At 54.4% G+C, this 16,696-nt stretch overlaps 1 protein-coding gene across 1 annotated transcript in view; it reads right to left on the bottom strand.

The window, feature by feature from the left end:
* Positions 1-16,214, bottom strand: part of LOC141580588 (collagen alpha-1(XIII) chain-like) — a 70,039-nt gene extending 53,825 nt beyond the window's left edge. Inside the window, exon 1 of the mRNA XM_074382351.1 lies at positions 15,392-16,214. Coding sequence (XP_074238452.1) covers positions 15,392-15,685 — 294 coding nt within the window. The 5' untranslated portion in view covers positions 15,686-16,214. The remainder of the gene's footprint in view (positions 1-15,391) is intronic.
* Between the last annotated feature and the right edge of the window lie 482 nt (positions 16,215-16,696).

Here is a 16,696-nt window from a genome sequence, read left to right as displayed (position 1 = left end):
CAAATTTGGGTGGTATAAAGGTGACTCCAGCAGCCCGTTAAGTACAGACCAGTGAGACCTCTGGGCCAGAGGATGTCGCGGTCATCACCCAATGAAGAGATGTGGGAGGAAGCAGGAACTGGGCACAGGATGGACTTTGGGTGGTGGTGGGAGCCAGGCTCTGCCTTGGGCAGCCAAGATGCCACCCCTGGGACATAACAGTGGCAAGAGCAGGTTGTGGGAAGGTGACAAGTTTGCAGAACCCAGCGGGGCGGGCACAGGCAGCTCTGGAGTCTGGGAGAAAAGGCAGGTGAGAAAGGTGGACCCAGAAGTCAGGAGCCTTGATTGGAGGACATGGAGACATTGGAATAGGCAAAGCCACCACAGACACAGCTAGAAAACCGGCGAAGTTCAAGATGTAGGTATGCTTTCTTGGCCTGCCCAGAGTTTATTTTTAAAGAGTATTAAATCTCAACATCACCACAACCCGTCCACAGTCGAGGCTTCAACACTCTGCCCACAGACCTCCATGTCCCAAGGATCTAACATCCCAGCCCCAGGGACTCTCGAAGCCCAGAGATCCTTCAACCTGCAGGTCCTACCAGCTTTTTACTGTCCGTCACTTGTCATGTGTCACTTCCCTCCATGCCTGGCTCAAATTCTGTGGCAGTGGTTATCACCATCTCCTGTCTGTACCCTCCACTGCCTTGACACCCTCCCCTCACTAAGCCACAAGCTGGCTAGATCCAGCATCTCCTCCTACCCCACCCCTGCACGAGGGCAGCGGGGTGAAGCAGGAGGAACACACAACCTTGCTGGCTGATCTTACTTTAAATGCACGATCCTGATCTCGCATGGAAACCCAGCAATCATTCTGCGGCTCCCTCGACCCTTCACCATTGCACTGTCCTGGGAGTTTGCACACTTCCTCTCCCCAAACTGCCAATGCCCCCTCCTCCAACTTCATTGTCAACTAATGACCTTGAGAAGAAAAGCAGGCAGAAGACGACTTCCAGAGGCCGCCACGACCCCACGTGCCATCCATCTGCCTCTGCGCCTGCCTGCACCCTTCTCTCCTCCTGAGCTCCCCATCTGTGCTCCCACTAGGGCCAACCCCTCCTGTCACCAGCAAGTCCCCTGCCTTCCTGCCTCATCGATCCCCTCCTCTAGATTGGATTATTTACATCAGAGTCTGGCAAACGTAAATATTTGAGGCTGTATGAGCCACATGATCTCTGCCACACCTACTCAACTCTTCCATAGTAGGCAAAAGCAGCCAGTTTGGAAACAAATCAGCGTGGCTGTGCTCCCATAAAAAAACATTTTCAAAAACAGGCTGCAAGCTGGATTTAGCTGTAGTTAGCCCACCCTCACGAATCATTATGCAAATATGCGGTTGTTCTTCCCAGCATAAAAAAGGAAAAGAAATGAATAATCCTCTTTGGACTCTGGTTAGCTCTTTCCCTCGGAAAACTCCTGGATAACAACCTTTGCTGCCTCCCACGTCTCTCCTGGACCACTCCTACCTGGCTCCTGTCCCTACCGTCTGCCGAGGGCTCTCCTGCAGGTTGTCCATGACCTCCGGGTTGCCACACCTGGTGGACAGTCCTCACACCTCCTCTCAGCCGGGCTGCAGCCTTCGCTCGCTCCTCCTCCTCCTCGTAACGCTGCCCGCACTCTCCCCATTTCCCTTCTGTCGCCCTGGCTGTGCCCTCTCAGTCTCGTGCTGGTCCCTTCTTATCTACTTGATGTCTAAATGTTGGAGGTCACAGGGTCCACATCCAGGGTCTCACTCTTTCTGTAAACACGAGCTCCCTAGGGTAGCTCATCCGGTCTGATGGCTTTCAAGCCGCCTATGCAGATGATGCCCTCCAATCGAGACCTCCCTCCAAAACTCCAGATGCATCTATCTGGCTGCTGGCTTGACATGGCCATTCATAGGCATCTCAGGATTAGGCAAAACTGACTCTCCCACCTCCTCCCTGGACCTGCCCCTACCATCAGCTTCCCCATCTCGCCAGTTTTTCAAAACCTCACCATTATCACTGATGTCTCTTTCTCTCACCCTACACCCATTCCATCAGCAAATCCTGTTCTTTACCTGCCGGGCATGTTCAAGATCGGGCCCCTTCTCACCACCTCCACCACTACCTCCTGGTCCAAGCCTCATCATCTCTGGCCTCATTGCTGTGATAACCTTCTAATGAATGCCCAATTTCTGCCTTCGCCCCTGCAGACCATTCTCCACACAGCAGCCAGGGTGATCACACAGGCCTCTGAAGCTGTCACACATGCTGGGCTTTCTTCTACCCCAGGGCCTTCACACTTACTGGGCTCCCTGCCTAGGGGTTCTCTTCCCAGCTACCTACCTTGCATGCTCCTAGGCCATTCTCGTTTCCTGCACTCCCTCCCCCAAATATACCTCCTCCCTCACCACACTCTTATTTTATTTCCTCCTTAGAATCTTTTTCTTTCTTTCACTTATTTATCTTACGTATTGTCTCTTTGCACCACTAGAACGTAGGTTTAACAAGGACCTGGATACTTTGTTCTGTTCTGTTCTATTTTATTCACTGTGCCTAAAACACGGCCTGACACCTAGCAGGTGCTCAGTAAATATTGGTTGTTCACATATCAGGAGATTTCACATCCAGTTCTGATCTCTGCTCTCTCTTGCACGATGGGAGACCCGGCAACACTGGGCATGTGCAATCAGGTGGTGCTGCATGGTGGCTGCCCCTTTCGGGTGGGTATATGCCATCTAGGCCACCAAGGCACTCTCTCTCCAAAGCCAGCTTCACCTGCTTAGGCCACCAGCCTGTCCCCTTTGACATCTGACTTTGAGACCCATGGTGAGAAGTCCCAACGATGAGGACCTAGGGTGGACCCCCCGCTACCCTGGGTAGAGACGACTTCCTGCTTTGCCCCTGCTGGCAGCCAGGGCCTCCTGGAATGCCCTATGTGGCCAGAGCTGAAACATCACCCGCCCGATCAGTCGCAGCTATTAAAATGCCCGTATCAGTATCAAAGGGAAAATGCCAGGCAGCTACGCACTCCCCCCAGAGAATGTGGCTCCAGCCTGGCCTTGGGTTTAGGGGCCACTCCCTCCCTATGTCTCAGCCTCAGGGCTCTTAAAGGGCCCCAGCTCAACCTGGACCTCTGTAATATGTGGGGTGGGTTCAAGCTGTGGCATAGACACAGCCCAGAGGGAGAGGCCAGGTGAGTGCTGCAGCTGTGACCACGAGTCTGGCACCTCCCTTCAGGGGGATCTACAAAATAGGGATATGATCCACTACCTGCTGCCAGCCCCCTGAGTGCCGACGTGGAGACTGAAGGAGATAATGCAGAGGAAACTGCCTGGCAAACCATGGAGCATTTATCCATTTTGAGTTGAATTATTAAACCACAGTTAATAATTGTAACAGCTATGCACATTGGACATCACATACCGGCCACAGTGCTAAGCACTTTAGGTGGCAAATAGCATTTAATAATTGATTTTGATATTATTAGTGCATGCCTTCCATTAGAATCCAACTGCCCCTGGGGGCTGGAGTGGGACCCTCTTTTGGATTGTCACAGATGGACCCCAAACTCCAATGAAGCATCCATTGTAGGCAGAGCTTGGCAGTGTTGAAACTGTATCATATCAGCTTGACTACACTTGGGAGTGCCGGGGCCTTGGGGTTTAGTCCCAATTCTCACACTGTGTATTAAGCAAGCTCTATAATCCTTCCAGATCTTGATTTTCTCATCCACAAAATGGGGATAATCGAAGTTTCTGCTAGACTACACAAGACAGCTGGTAGGACAAAATAAGATGAGGCCAGAAAACAGAGGTGTCCAGATATGAGGAGGGTGAGCACCTGCTTTGCCAGCTTGTTCTGCTTGGCGGCCAGGTGAAGGCCACTTCTCTCTTGAGCTGGTGCCAGGCCTGCCTCCGTCCACCTGCTGTAACGAGGCTGGCCTGGCCCCATGGTGTGCACCGCTGCGACACGTGGTCAAGTTTCCTGCCCTTGCCACATCCTTCCTCCTCCTGGGAAACTCAGAGCCCTTCTTCCGGAAAAAGGGACGGAAGAGTGAGGGTCGAACTGCCTTTTGACCCTGAGAACTAGGAGTTGAAGGAAAAGGAGGTGCCCGCTGAAATGACCACAGCAGGCAAAGCTCCACACCTGTGCCAGCACTCTGGATCGCAATGCCTGGCACAGGGCAGGGGCTTGATCCTGTCTGCTAGAGCCCTTTTGATCATCCTGCAGCATAACTGCTGCTGGGCCGGCTGCCATGTTACAGACTGAGCTGGCCCTCGGACGTCAGGGACCCAGGGCAGATGTCTTAATCCACACTCGAACCGCATTGCTTACTTTTAGATCTGCCCTCTAGGACTCATCCTTGTAGTACCAGGAGGAGGTGGGCTTTGAAAGAATCAGGATAAATGGACAAGAGGGACAGAGGACATCCCCGTGAGGAGGCGCAGAGGCAGGACCTGGCTGCTCAGTGCTGGCTCCACAGACTACAGCTCAGGGACTGGAGGAGCGGGCTGGCTCCACAGAGGGGGTTTGTTAAAGGGACAGGCCCACATGTAGCCACATGCCCCAGGGCACAGGCAGCTTAGCAGGGTGAAATCAAAGTGGAGGAAATCAAGACATCCAACCCACACCCACCAAAACTGGACTCGCCCAGGCTGCCCCAGGGGCCTGTGCACTGGGGACTGGGGGGGGGGTGCTATGGGGGTGCCTGGGGAGCTGTCTTCTCACTCCCTCCACAGTTCTCTTTGCACAGTGGACTTGGCACCTGATCACAGACTCCCAGGGCCGTGAAACAGGGGCCTGAGGGTCCTCCGGATAACACACACTGCCTCTGTCTCCCTCTGCCTTCCTGGCTCACCAGAACCACAGACAGATGTGGCCCCAGGCTCCATGGTTCAGGAAAAACATTAGGGACAGGAGGCACATACCCCTGTGTGAGCTTTGCTGCCTTCATAGGAGGAAGTCCTTCCTTCTAGCTAATCCAAGGCCCTGCTGCTGCCACAGGGAGTCAAGGAGCTGGGCCCCCGAACTGAGAACTGACAGTGTGAGTGGGAGGCGGATTGGCAAGGGGCCCAGGACCTCAAGGGTGTCAGGGGTTCAGGGGTCATCTCTGGGCCTGGCGCAGGATAAGGCAGGGGCCCCCCCACTACAAAGAAGGAAAGAGCAGAGGGTAAGAGTAAGGGGTGAATGCTGGGGACCTCTTTCCTCCTTTCATGCCTTTCACAAATGGGTATTGGCCATGTACAATGTGCCAGGGGTGAATGTTGGGAGCCTTGCTATGCAAAGCAGACACGGAGGCTGCCCCCATGAAGTCTACACTCTAGGGAGGGGAACAGACGAGTCTGTAAACCACACACGTCAATGTGCAGAAGCCACTGTCATCAGAGCTGTGGCCAAAAGGGACAAGGAGCTGAAAGCCAGCTGAGTCATGGGCTAGTCTGGTTCACAGCAGAAAAGTGAGACAGGAACCGAGATCCCAAGCGAGGTGAGGGGCCCAGGCACAGGGGAGTGGCTAAAAGCTAAGCCAATAATGCGTTTCTTAGGTGACAGGCAACCATCTTGCATGTATTAGGTTAGAATAATTGTGTTTTTTGCCATTAAAAGTAATGGCAATTACTTTTGCACCTGCTTAACGTTAATTCATCCAGCACTCACTACAACCCATTTCACGAGCGAGGAAACTGAGAGAGAGGCCAAGTAACCTGCCAGACAGCATGCAGTCTGGAAGGACAGAGGCAGAATCTGAACCCAGGAAGCCTGGCTCAGAGCCGCATCTTGACTCTATGTCTGTGAGAGGTGAAGCTCGGCTCTTTCAAGGAGATCGGATGATCTCTTACTGGAGTACCAGTCACTACGCATAGCACTTTCTGTCTTAACATTTTTTAAATCCTAAAGACAACCCTCATCAGGGTACTCTTACTATACTCGCTCTTATTTTACAGAGGTACAACCCAAGGCTTAGAGAGCTTGAATACCTTGCCCAAAGTCTCATAGCCAGTCATTAACAGAGCTGCTCTTGAACCCAACAATCTGGTTCCAGAGTCTGTGCTCCCAGCCACGACAGCGTGCCACCATGTAGCTGGACTCCAGAAGCAAGGGCAAGTGAGCCATGAGGCTGGAGAGGGTGACAAGGGCTGCACCTGAAGACCACATGCGTCATATTTAGCCACCGTCTCTAGCCTGAGAACAATAGGCAGTTACTGAAGAGTTTAATCAGGGAGATGAGGTGATTGCATTTAGTTTTTTAAAAGGTCCCTACTGGCTGCTGTGTGGCTAAGAGAGTCAGAACAGCATGGGTGAGAGCAGATGGGCTAGGGGAGCAGCTCGGGCTGGGGAGGACGGGCAGGGATGGAGAGGAGAGGACGGGTCTGCAGAGGCTGAGAAGGCGTGGGCAGAAGGGCCGGGGTAGGTGTGACTGGAGACAGTGTGCTCACACAGGAAGGGATGCTGGTGAGGGGTGGATTTCCTGCTCAGTTTAGACACGTAGAGTTTGAGGTGCTTTCAAGACATGCTGGAGTTGTGGGTTGGTGGGTGTAGAGATGGGCTGGGGCTTAAATGACATTAAGAGCCAGAGATGTCCTACCATGGAACAGTCAGCCACATAAGGTAGTGAGCTCCCCGTCACTGAGGTGTGTAAGCTTGCTGTAGGAAATTCCCAGAGCAGCACATGACTTATGAAGGCCCTTCCTGTTTCTGTGCAGTGGGGTGAGGCTGGAGGTGGCAGGAGTGCCAGTCTGGGGGGAGGTGGATGAAGCTATCCCTGGAAAAGCCCTGGCAAATGCCCCTTTAACCCATCCCCCTTTCTGCCTCCCTGTCCCAAGAGGTCACCCTTTCTGGTCTGCCCTACAAGCCACCTCATCAGAGCATGACCCGGTGCAAAAGAGGTGCCTTGACAGAGCATCTGCAGCGTGACAGCGGGCAGCCAGTGCAAAGTCCCTCCATGGCAGAGGCTCAGGCCCCACTACAGCCTCTAGGGGCGGCAAGGTTCTCCTGCTGCAAGCTAAAGAACAGATAAAAAACTGGAGCGACTGCAGGGAGGGTGGGGAGGGCAGGAGGAAGGAGCATGTGGGCAGCGGGAAATGCCTGGGCAAATGCTCAAAGGAGAACGACCAAGACTGGAGGAGGCCGGCAAGGCTGGGGCGGGAGTGAGGACGGGAAAGGGCCAAGGAGGCCCAGCCCACGTGGAGCCCAGCCATGTGGGGTTTCAGGAAAATCCACAACGGCCGCCAGGCAGGGAGACAGGGGTCCAGTGTCCCCTCAAAGGCCGTGCCCAGCCTGTCCGGCAGGCAGTTCCGCCCCTTTGTGCCCGGCTGGCCCTTCCTCTTTGAAGGACCGGGGAGCACCCCCTGCCAACAGTCCCACCCCTTTGGCCACAGACAGCGTCTCTGCAGGGAGACCCCACACCCAGGGCTGTGGATGGGAAAGCGGGAGTGTCAGCAGGGACTGCTGCTGGGGCCTGCCAGCAGCCCAGACCACAACCAGCAGAGCTGGGACCCTGTCCACCCTAGCCTCCCAGACCCAGGCCTCAGTTTCCCTTGGAGAAGCCTGTTGACTTCCCTCCAAGTGAGGGCTCAATAGGCTACTTCAGGAAGGGGCAGAACTCAACCCAAAGAAGTGGGAGAAGGATTTCTGAGGCTTCCCCTGAAACCTCTCTTCTGGAGGGCAAATCTCAGTCGATTTTGTTTTTGGAAAACAACAGTGAAAAGCCAGCTGCTTACCCTTCTTTAAACCTCCCAGTCCATCAGGCTGCTCCGTGCCCAGGGAAACTCTTGTGGACATCTCACCGTCAGCCTCAGCACTGCCCCTCAGCCCCCTGAGCACTGCTTGGGAGCTAGGTAAGGGGGTCTGGGTGTCACTGCACAGGGAGCTCCGGGCACTGGGCCACACAAACACTCTCTCTCTCATCATCAGGGCCTGCCAGGCCCAGCTGCAGAACATAATCACCCGTGGAGCTCGTGAGACACCCACGGCCAGGCCTTACCCACAGACACCTGCAGCAGGTATTGAAAACAATTGGCCTGGTATGCTTTGAAAGCTCCCCAGGTGATTCTAATGCAGGCAGCAAGCCTTTGCGGACATCTGGATCAGTTGAGGAGAGCAGAGAAACTTTAAAATGTTTCGTTACTTCAGAACTTTTACTCCTCTCCGGTTCCAAAAGGGAGCATTCAGGCAGCTGATACAAAAAAGACGGACAGACACTATACAGTAAGGTAGAAGAACAGCAAAGTCAGAGTGATCAAATAGGATCTGGGATCGAGGCTCATACAAAAGCCTTTGCCACTGGCTGAACCCCAGATTTGCTGCGAAGCTTCCTAATGGCCAGTCCAGAGTCCAAGAGACAAGAACAAACCCGTCCATCCTGGGAAGCCCAAGCATTCCAGAGGCCAAGGCTGCTCCGTGCACAGGGAGACTGTGCCTTCAGTGAAGCCCTCATTGCACGAGGGCTTCCCTCAGGGTACTCAGCGCCAAGGCCTGATGCAACTAGCAGCACTCAGAACGTCTTTCTTACAACAAAAATGGTGGTACAGCCCTGACTCCGAGGCAGTTCAGTAAATGCTGCCTCTGGGAGCCGAACCAAATTCAGCAGATCCCCAGCCCCTGGCTGCTTTGATTGGCCTTAGCAGTTAGAGGGGTATGGTACTTCCTACAGACAGGTATATCCTAGCGGCTGAGAATGCGGGCTCTGGGCCACACTGCTGGGTTTCGAGGCCTAGCTCTGCTACTCACTTACTGTGTGACCTTGGGAAAGTTGCTTAACTTCTCTGAGCCTCCATCCTCTCTTCTGTAAGAAGCGAATAGTAACAGTGTAATCACTTTATAGGATTATTGTGAGGATTTAATGACTCGATAGATGTGAAGGTCTTCGAATAGTCCCTGGTACACAGTGTAAGTGTAAACTCAATACACAGTACAAACTCAAAAATATCAGCTACTCATAAAAGTTGTGGACAAGGCACAAGCAGCCCCATATTATCTCCTCCAGTGACAAGAGGGGCGGCAATGGTTACAGTTGCCATTAGCCGAATGATTTCATTTAATCCTACAACTCTGTGAGGAGGCTATCATCATCTCCATTTCAGATCAGGGTACTGAGGCTCAGGTCACAGTTAGTGGCAGGGGTTCAAATGCCATGGGGTTGCCTGCTTCACCATTTTGCCACCCCCCGACTCTGTAAAGAAAAACCTCGGCAGGCAGCTGGGGCAGGTAAAAATGAAGTTCCTGACCTTGGGAGTAGGAGATGGGAGGGGGTGGGTGCCCCCAGCTTCTCTGCCCAGGGGGGAACGCATCACTGAGCCTTCCCTGCTCGCCCAGCCGGGACCAGGCATGCAGCCTGCACACATAGAAGACAATCATCTCATCCTCTGCTGGTTGCTGGGAAACACGCCCTGAGCAAATGCTGAGCCTACAGCTGGGTCCAAGGCTGGGGACATTTTGGGGAGAGCAGACTAAGACACCTTCCCCAGCCTCTAGCAGGGGGCCTTATGTCAACCACTAAATGAGAGAGCTGCCTCCTATGTAGAAAGTCCTGGGCTAGACGAAATAAGGGACCCAAGACTGGTGCCTCTGTCGCTATCATCAGGTCGTATGTGATCACATGGACAGACCATTGTACAATGTGGTTGGGTTGAGCCATGAATGGCAAATGTATTTCCTCTTGTGCGCTGACTCCAATGGACAGGAGCGGCAGCCCGGGTGGCTGTTCCCGTGCCACTGGAGGACTGTGCTGAGAAGGATTCTGAGGCCTACCTAGGCGGCATGGGAAAGAATGTGTTGAGTGATTAGTAGCATGTGCTGTGGTTTGGGATAAGGAAAGCCAACAACACATGCTGTGTCTATTTTCCTTCTCTGAGCTAAATGTCTGGCACAACCGAGGAAGAGCAACAGGAAGTTGGAGCAGGGAGAGTCCGTATTGGGTTGGAGTGGTTCGAGGAGGCGTTCCAGAGGGCAGTGGGGCAAGGCTAGAATGATTAAGACGAAGGGAAAAAGGCCTCTTTCTGGGACTTACCAAACTGTGAAGCTATGCTTAGGGCAGATGGAATAGTGTCTGAGATGCTTTTGGTTTTCCCCACCACCTTCCTATGAGGGTTGGCTGCCTCCTGAGGCCCTCAGTCTGGTTCAGAGCTACCTGCTAGTTCTAAGGCCTTTGGAGAAGCCACAGAGCTCTGACAGCTCTCCCTGCCTTTATGGTAAGCACCTGTTATTAAAAAACCAAAAAACTAGAGTTATGAAATCACTCTTCATCTTGAACGCCAACCCTCACTAGTCAGTAGCAGCTTCCTGGAACACTGTTGAAAAGGATTCTGAGGCTCCATGGGAAAGTGTGCAGCAATTAATTAATAATGTCTGCTAAGGGCCCTGGGATGGGGAGCAGTGCACACCCAAGCCAGGTATAGGCCACCGCTGACCTAGTTAATTGTCTGGAAAGGGGAAGGCACGGTGGAGGAGAGATGCCTGCTGGGGGCTGGATTCCACCCCTGGCTCCTCTGGTACCACCTTGTGCTGGCTGCATTTGAGGAAACCTGGATCTGTCCATATACTGATCGGGGCAGCTGTGGTGGGCACAAGACACTGCACACAGGTTACCCACCCCAGCACCAGGCTTGCCCTCCCCAGCGCCCTTCTCCCATCTTTCCCTTTAAGGGCCTCTTCCCATCCTCATCCCAGCATTTCAGTCCTAAAGGACCCCATCCACAGTCCCAATCTTTCAGCTGCTGCTTCCATCTGTCCCCTGTATCTCTTTGCCATTACTTTCAATGGCAAAAATGCAATTACTTTTGCACCAAAATCACACACCCTATAAACGTGAGACATGCCTGTTATAACCGTTGTTATTTCTAGGGATGAAGGAGTCTGCCTGGGGTTCTCCAACACTTTAGCCTGGAAGTTTCAACTACTTCCTCTCCCAGAAAATTTCTTAACACCCAAAGAAATGGATCACAGATAGTGGGAGGGAGGTATAGTGACATCAGTCTTCTCATCTGTAAAAGGGGGTGATGTGAGAGTGTCAGTCCCTTAGGGAAGTTGTGAGGATTGAAAGAGATATAGTGGATAGGCATAGCATTGGCTCCTGTATGTACCCTATAAACACAAGACATTTCCATTACAGTTTCTGCTGTTACTGGTGGGGGTTCTACCTGGCGTCTCTCAAAATTCACCTTAAAGGTGCTGCTGAGACCCTCCTCTGCTCCCGCTTCAGACTAGAAAACGTATTTGGCTTTTTTTTTTTTTTTTTTTTTTTTTTGAGATGGAGTCTTGCTGTTTTGCCCAGGCTGGAGTGCAATGGCACGATCTCAGTTCACTGCAACCCCCACCTCCCGAGTTCAAGGGAATCTCCTACCTCAGCCTCCCAAGTAGCTGGGATCACAGGCGCCCACCATGCCCAGCTAATTTTGTATTTTTTAGTAGAGATGGGCTTTCACCATGTTGGCCAAGCTGATTTTGAACTCCTGACTTCAGGTGATCCACCCACCTTGGCCTCCCAAAGTGCTGGGATTACAGGCATGAGCCACTGTGCCTGGCCCAGGATTTGGGTCTTTAAAATTCCACTCCCTTCTCATTCACTGCACACCGCTGCCCAGTCCTAAGTGTCATCTGATTTTCTCCATTTGGGACATTCCAGCTTCTTTCTTCACAGCAAGCAAATCAAATAACAGGCAGCTGGAGTGCTCGTTAAGAGTCCCAGACCGGGAGAGAGGCACTGATGGGGGAAGAGTTGGGGCCTGAGGTCTGGAAAACACACTCCTGGTTCCCCAGAGCCGGCTCCCGCCATCCTCCAATCCTGGCTCTGCACTGCTCCCCACCAACCCTGCCAGGGGCTGGTCCCCTCGGATCTGCCTCTGGCTCTCCTCTCAGGCCTCCTCTCCTTCTGGGTCCCCTTGGCCAGCCCTCCCTGCAGCTCCCTCTTCCTTCTGCCTCATAGACACAGTCTCTGCCCCGTACTTGTTTTCCTTATTGACATGGGTGAGGTGCATGTGCCCGGGAGTCGCGCCCCCAGGCCAGTGCACAGGCTGTGTGCCTCACCAGCCTTGCCCTCCCCAGTGCCTTTATCCCATTCTCCAGGAAGTGGCTCAGCCCTGCCCGCTCCAAGGATTCCCTGCCCCAGATCCCCTGAGAGCCCTCCCTGAGCACTCATCTGGCCTTGTGCATGGGCTTTGGTGATGGCACCTTTTAGTGAAATCTCCGATCTGCCCCCACTCCCAGAAGGGAGGCAGGGCCTAGATGTTTTGGAGGATGAGCCTAAAGTGCAGGGGTGTAGCATGGCTTGCTTAAAGCCACACGACTGGCAAAGCCCGGCTAGCATCCTGGTCTCGGGCCCCCAAACTCACCAGATACCTGTGTGTCCCGTGATGACAGGGACCTTCTGCACCTCCATTCTGGAGACTCGTTTTGTAACAAAACCATTTCCCCTTTCTCCTCTCTGAATTTTTCTCTCCCGTGGCAGGTTTCTGCCTGTCCCAATTCTCGGCCATACCCATTCCTCTCCTCTGCCCTTTGCTCTAACCTGGGAGAACCCACCTCGACAGGGGACCCAGGATGGTCCCCTCAAGTTGCTCGAGCGCCGACCAATAGAACTTTCTGTGAGGATCTGTGTGTTCTCTGCCTCTACCGTCCAGCTCCGTAGTCCCTAGCGGCAGCGTCCACTGCACTTGAAACCAGGCTGGTGCAATAGGCAAGCTAAGATTTAAATTGTATTTCATTTTAGTTAGTTTAAATATAATGAGTTGCATAGGACTAGCAGTTACTGTTCTGGACAGTCCAACCCTCGGGTGTCCCTCCAGAAGCACAGACAAGGCCCCCACAGATCAGGCCACTCACCACATCCACCTGTGGGACAGCTCCCTTCCTCTGGCTCCAGCACCTTCCCCTATTGACCTCAGCCACCACTTCCAGTCACCCCTCTCTGACCTACTTTTGCCTCCATTCATTGGTGTCCTGCTTGGCCTTACTGCTTTGCCAGCCATAAGCACTCAAGGGACACAGCTGCCTACTTCAGAACCCTTCAATGGCTCCCCATTACCCTTATTTACATCTAGCTTTCTCTAAGGCTCCTCTTGACCTGGGCTGCTCATCTCTCTCTAGCCACATCTCCTATTTCCTTACCTTCCAAATCCTTCAGCGTTCTGGACTTCCCACAGTTCTCCCGATTCCCTCTGGCCTCCAACCTCAAAAGCTGTTCCCTCTGCCCCCTTAGAACGAGGCTTCACACTCACCCGCTATTTCCTGACAAATTCCTATTCATCCTTCAGCCCTTCATTTGAAAATCACTTCCCTAAGGAAGCCTGCCCTGACTGCCACCACCATCAGACGATGTTGCCTGTAATCCAGTCCCCAGGCCCCTCTCATCTTTCGCTATTGTAGCACTTATTTTATTTTTTTGGCACACGACATGGTCACTGCCCACTTCTTTCTTTGTTCACTGCTTCCCTGTAAGTTTAGGAGGGCAAAGGTGTCTCCCACAATGCCTGACCCACAGCAGGCTCTCAGTAAACATTTTCTGAATCAATGAATGAGAATAGACCCCCCAAAAAGGTGGCAGAATACAATGCAAAGAACAATGTATACAGGGACCAGGAGGCTGAGGTTCTAGTCTGGACCTCACCACGTGACTCTGGGCCTCAATTTCCCCATCTGAAAAAATGGGGTTCAGTTCAGAAGATCTCTGGGATAATTTTCATCTCTAGCAGTTGAAAAGATTACAGTCAGTAGGGTAAATGCGGAGCTGCAGCTTGGAGAGAAGGCGTGTGCATGTTTGATACAATAGCCCCAAGGCCCCGAGAGTATGCAACTTAAGTCTGAAGCAGCGGAAGCAAGAAGCTGCGAAAGGCCAGGGCATGGCCAGGCCAGCAGGAAGGTCAGGGAAGGGGAGAGCATGAAGAGAGGGGCTGAGCTAAACCATGAGAATCAGATACTTATTCCTCAGCAGCCAGGAACCCCAAGATACCTGGAGGAGCTCTCACTGCCCTGACACTCTCTTTACCACCCAGCCAGTCTGGGCTCACAGTGCCTGAGCCCGACTGAGCCCTCTATTCCTTGGAGCCTGGCAGGGTGTGGGAATGAGCTGACAGCAGCAGTCATGGGTGCTCCACTAGCACCAGTAAGCTTGCCCTGTGACTGCCCTCTCTGCTCTGGCCCTGCAATCTCCCTCTCCTTGGACGCCCTGGAGAACCGCTCTAGCAGGTGCCAGCCTGGCAGAGGCAGCTGAGAGGAGCCTGGCTTCAGGGAATAGATGCGTCCTGCAAAAATGCTCACAGCACCCCACCCGCCACGGTTAGGGCTGTGCTTCAGTGTTTGCTACACCAGCACTGTTTCACATGTTCAGAGGGGTTGGAGAGTTTGTCCCAGGTCGCACAGCTTCCAAGTAGCAGAGTGGAGGCAAAAACCCAGGGCTGCTGGGCTCTACCACCGTGGTCTTTATTGCCGCACACTGCCTCCAGCTAAGTAAGAGATCCTCTCCCATTTCTTCCCTATGGAAACCTCCCATGGCCAGGACCTGCTCCAGGACCTCTTCCCAGACTGCTGCGGCCCCCACCTGCCTGGCCCCCACCTGCCTGTCCTCCTCTCCATCTAGGCCCTGGGTCTCCTGTGCTGCCCAGATTCCCACAGGTCATCAGGCCTCACCCTGTCAAGGCCCAGCCTTTCCACTGGCGGCACAAAGAGGCTGCATGTCCCTTCTTCCTGGGGAGGGGACAGCCTTTTCCTGTGTTCCCAAGATTGCCATGGCTACCTGACGCACTAGCGTTTAATCTACTTGGATTAAGACAATTTGGGGAATGGGAGAAAGCATCCTTTCTCCAAGAAAATAAGAAATCTGGTTTAGGAACAAGAAGAAGGTGTGAACTAATTTGTGGCCAAGAAGAGCAGAGACAGGCGACCTACACTTGGACCCTAGCGGCCTGGGCCAGTGAGCAGGGACCAGGGCACCACCCCCTGCAAGAACTGTCGCCTCTCCCCGCCCACTTCAAGCCCTTGAGAGGTGGAAGGGGAGGGCCGCAGGGACTCAGTAAGCCTCGGCCCGGCCGCCGGGCGCGCTTCCCGCTGCGTGGGCGCGGGGCCGCCGTCACACCACCCGGGCCAGGTCCCGAAAGGGAGTAGTGGAGCTTGCCCGCCTCGCGCCTCCGCGCGCCCAGCCTTCCTCCACCTGCGCGGCGGGCCCAGGGCGCTTCCAGAGCTGGACGCCGGGGGCGCCTGCCGGGGGCAGGAGTCGCGGGGTCACGCTCTTGCCCACCAGGTCCTCCGGATCCCTGGCAGGGCAGCGTCTGTCCTTGTCCCCCGCGAACCCGGGGCTCGCAGAAAGCGAGCGCCCGCGGACACCGGCTGAAGAGTCTGGAAGCTGCGCGAGAGGGCGCCGCGGGGAGGGATAAAAGCCAGCAACAAAGAGCACAGACCTCGTCCAGCAGTTGGTTGACTCGTCCCAAAATAGCCGTCTCCATTTGCTGCTCCCCGCGCTCCGCTTCCAGGCGCAGCACCCGGGCCTGCAGCTCGGCGGTCCGAAAGTGGGCGAGCAGGCTGAGCGCCAGCGAGCAGAGTGCCAGCGCCAGCAGCCCACAGGACCCGGGGCTCGGCAGCCGCACGCCGCGCTCCGCCCGCGCCATAGCCAGAGCCACCGTCCCGGGCGCGCCCAGCTCCCCAGGGCCGCGGGCACCGGCGGCTGCCGCTTTGAGGGTGCGCTCCGCTACCATCCTCTCACGTCTTGAGAACCAATAAATAAATAAATAGAATAAATAAAGGTGAGAGCCGCTGCCAAAAGGCTCGATCCAAACTGCGGGCCAGGGGGAAAGGGCTTGTATCGCTGGAAAACGTCCCTTTCCGTTGCTCCAGGCAAAAAAGACGGAAAAATTAGCAGTAAGAGGGGAAGTGCCGAAAAAGCACAACCAGCGGTAATTGGGGGCACACCTAGGTGAGAAAAAAAGTTATTTCGAAGAACGTTCCAAGTCCAGGAAAGTTAGGGGAATCCGACCGGCTCTCCTTCTCTCCGCCCCGACTTTCCCTTCAAGTGTCTGCAGAGCAGTTGGTGCCGCGCTGTCAGTCCTTCTGGGAGCCTCGTGTCTCCCGGGCCAGCCAGTTTCAGTCCCCGGACGAAGGGGCGCACATGGAGGGCCCCATGGGCAGAGGTGGGTCGTGGCGGCTGGCGAGGAGCGCTGGGGCCGATTCCGGCGCCTCTGTAACTTGACACACTCGCTGCGGCTGCACGGATCGGATGAGCAATCCGTGCTACTTCCCAAACTAATCTCTCCCGCCCCCTGCCTCCTCCTCCTCCCCACTCCTCCTCCAACTCTTGCGGGGCGGACGGCTTGGATTTGTTTGTTTATGCAAACTGGCCCGGGGTGGGGGGCGTGGTGAGCAGGTCCAGCGGCCCCAGCACGCCCACCGGGAACCCCTCTCCCGCGCTCTCCGTCCTCTTTGAAGTGACACTTAGGGTTATTTATAGGCAGGAAGGGGGTATGGAGTGGAGCTGGGGCTACACTTCTTTCTCCGGATTCACACCGAGGGCTCGTTTGCTCCACAGAGGCGGTGGGGCAGGCACCACTCCACCTTTCCCAGCCCGTGAGATCCCTCAGGAACCCGACTGAGTTATTGTCAAGGCTTGTGGGTGGATCTCCACTTCTCGATCAGGACTACCTGATCCCTTCAGCCATTGCTCCACTACCCCCAATCCCCAACCTCTTACCCTTTCCTTCACCCCCACAACC

Source organism: Saimiri boliviensis, chromosome 12 (genome assembly GCF_048565385.1).
Source record: "Saimiri boliviensis isolate mSaiBol1 chromosome 12, mSaiBol1.pri, whole genome shotgun sequence".
Taxonomy (NCBI): domain Eukaryota; kingdom Metazoa; phylum Chordata; class Mammalia; order Primates; family Cebidae; genus Saimiri; species Saimiri boliviensis.
Note: the sequence above shows the minus strand (reverse complement) of the source record. Positions and strands in the feature narration are given on the sequence as shown.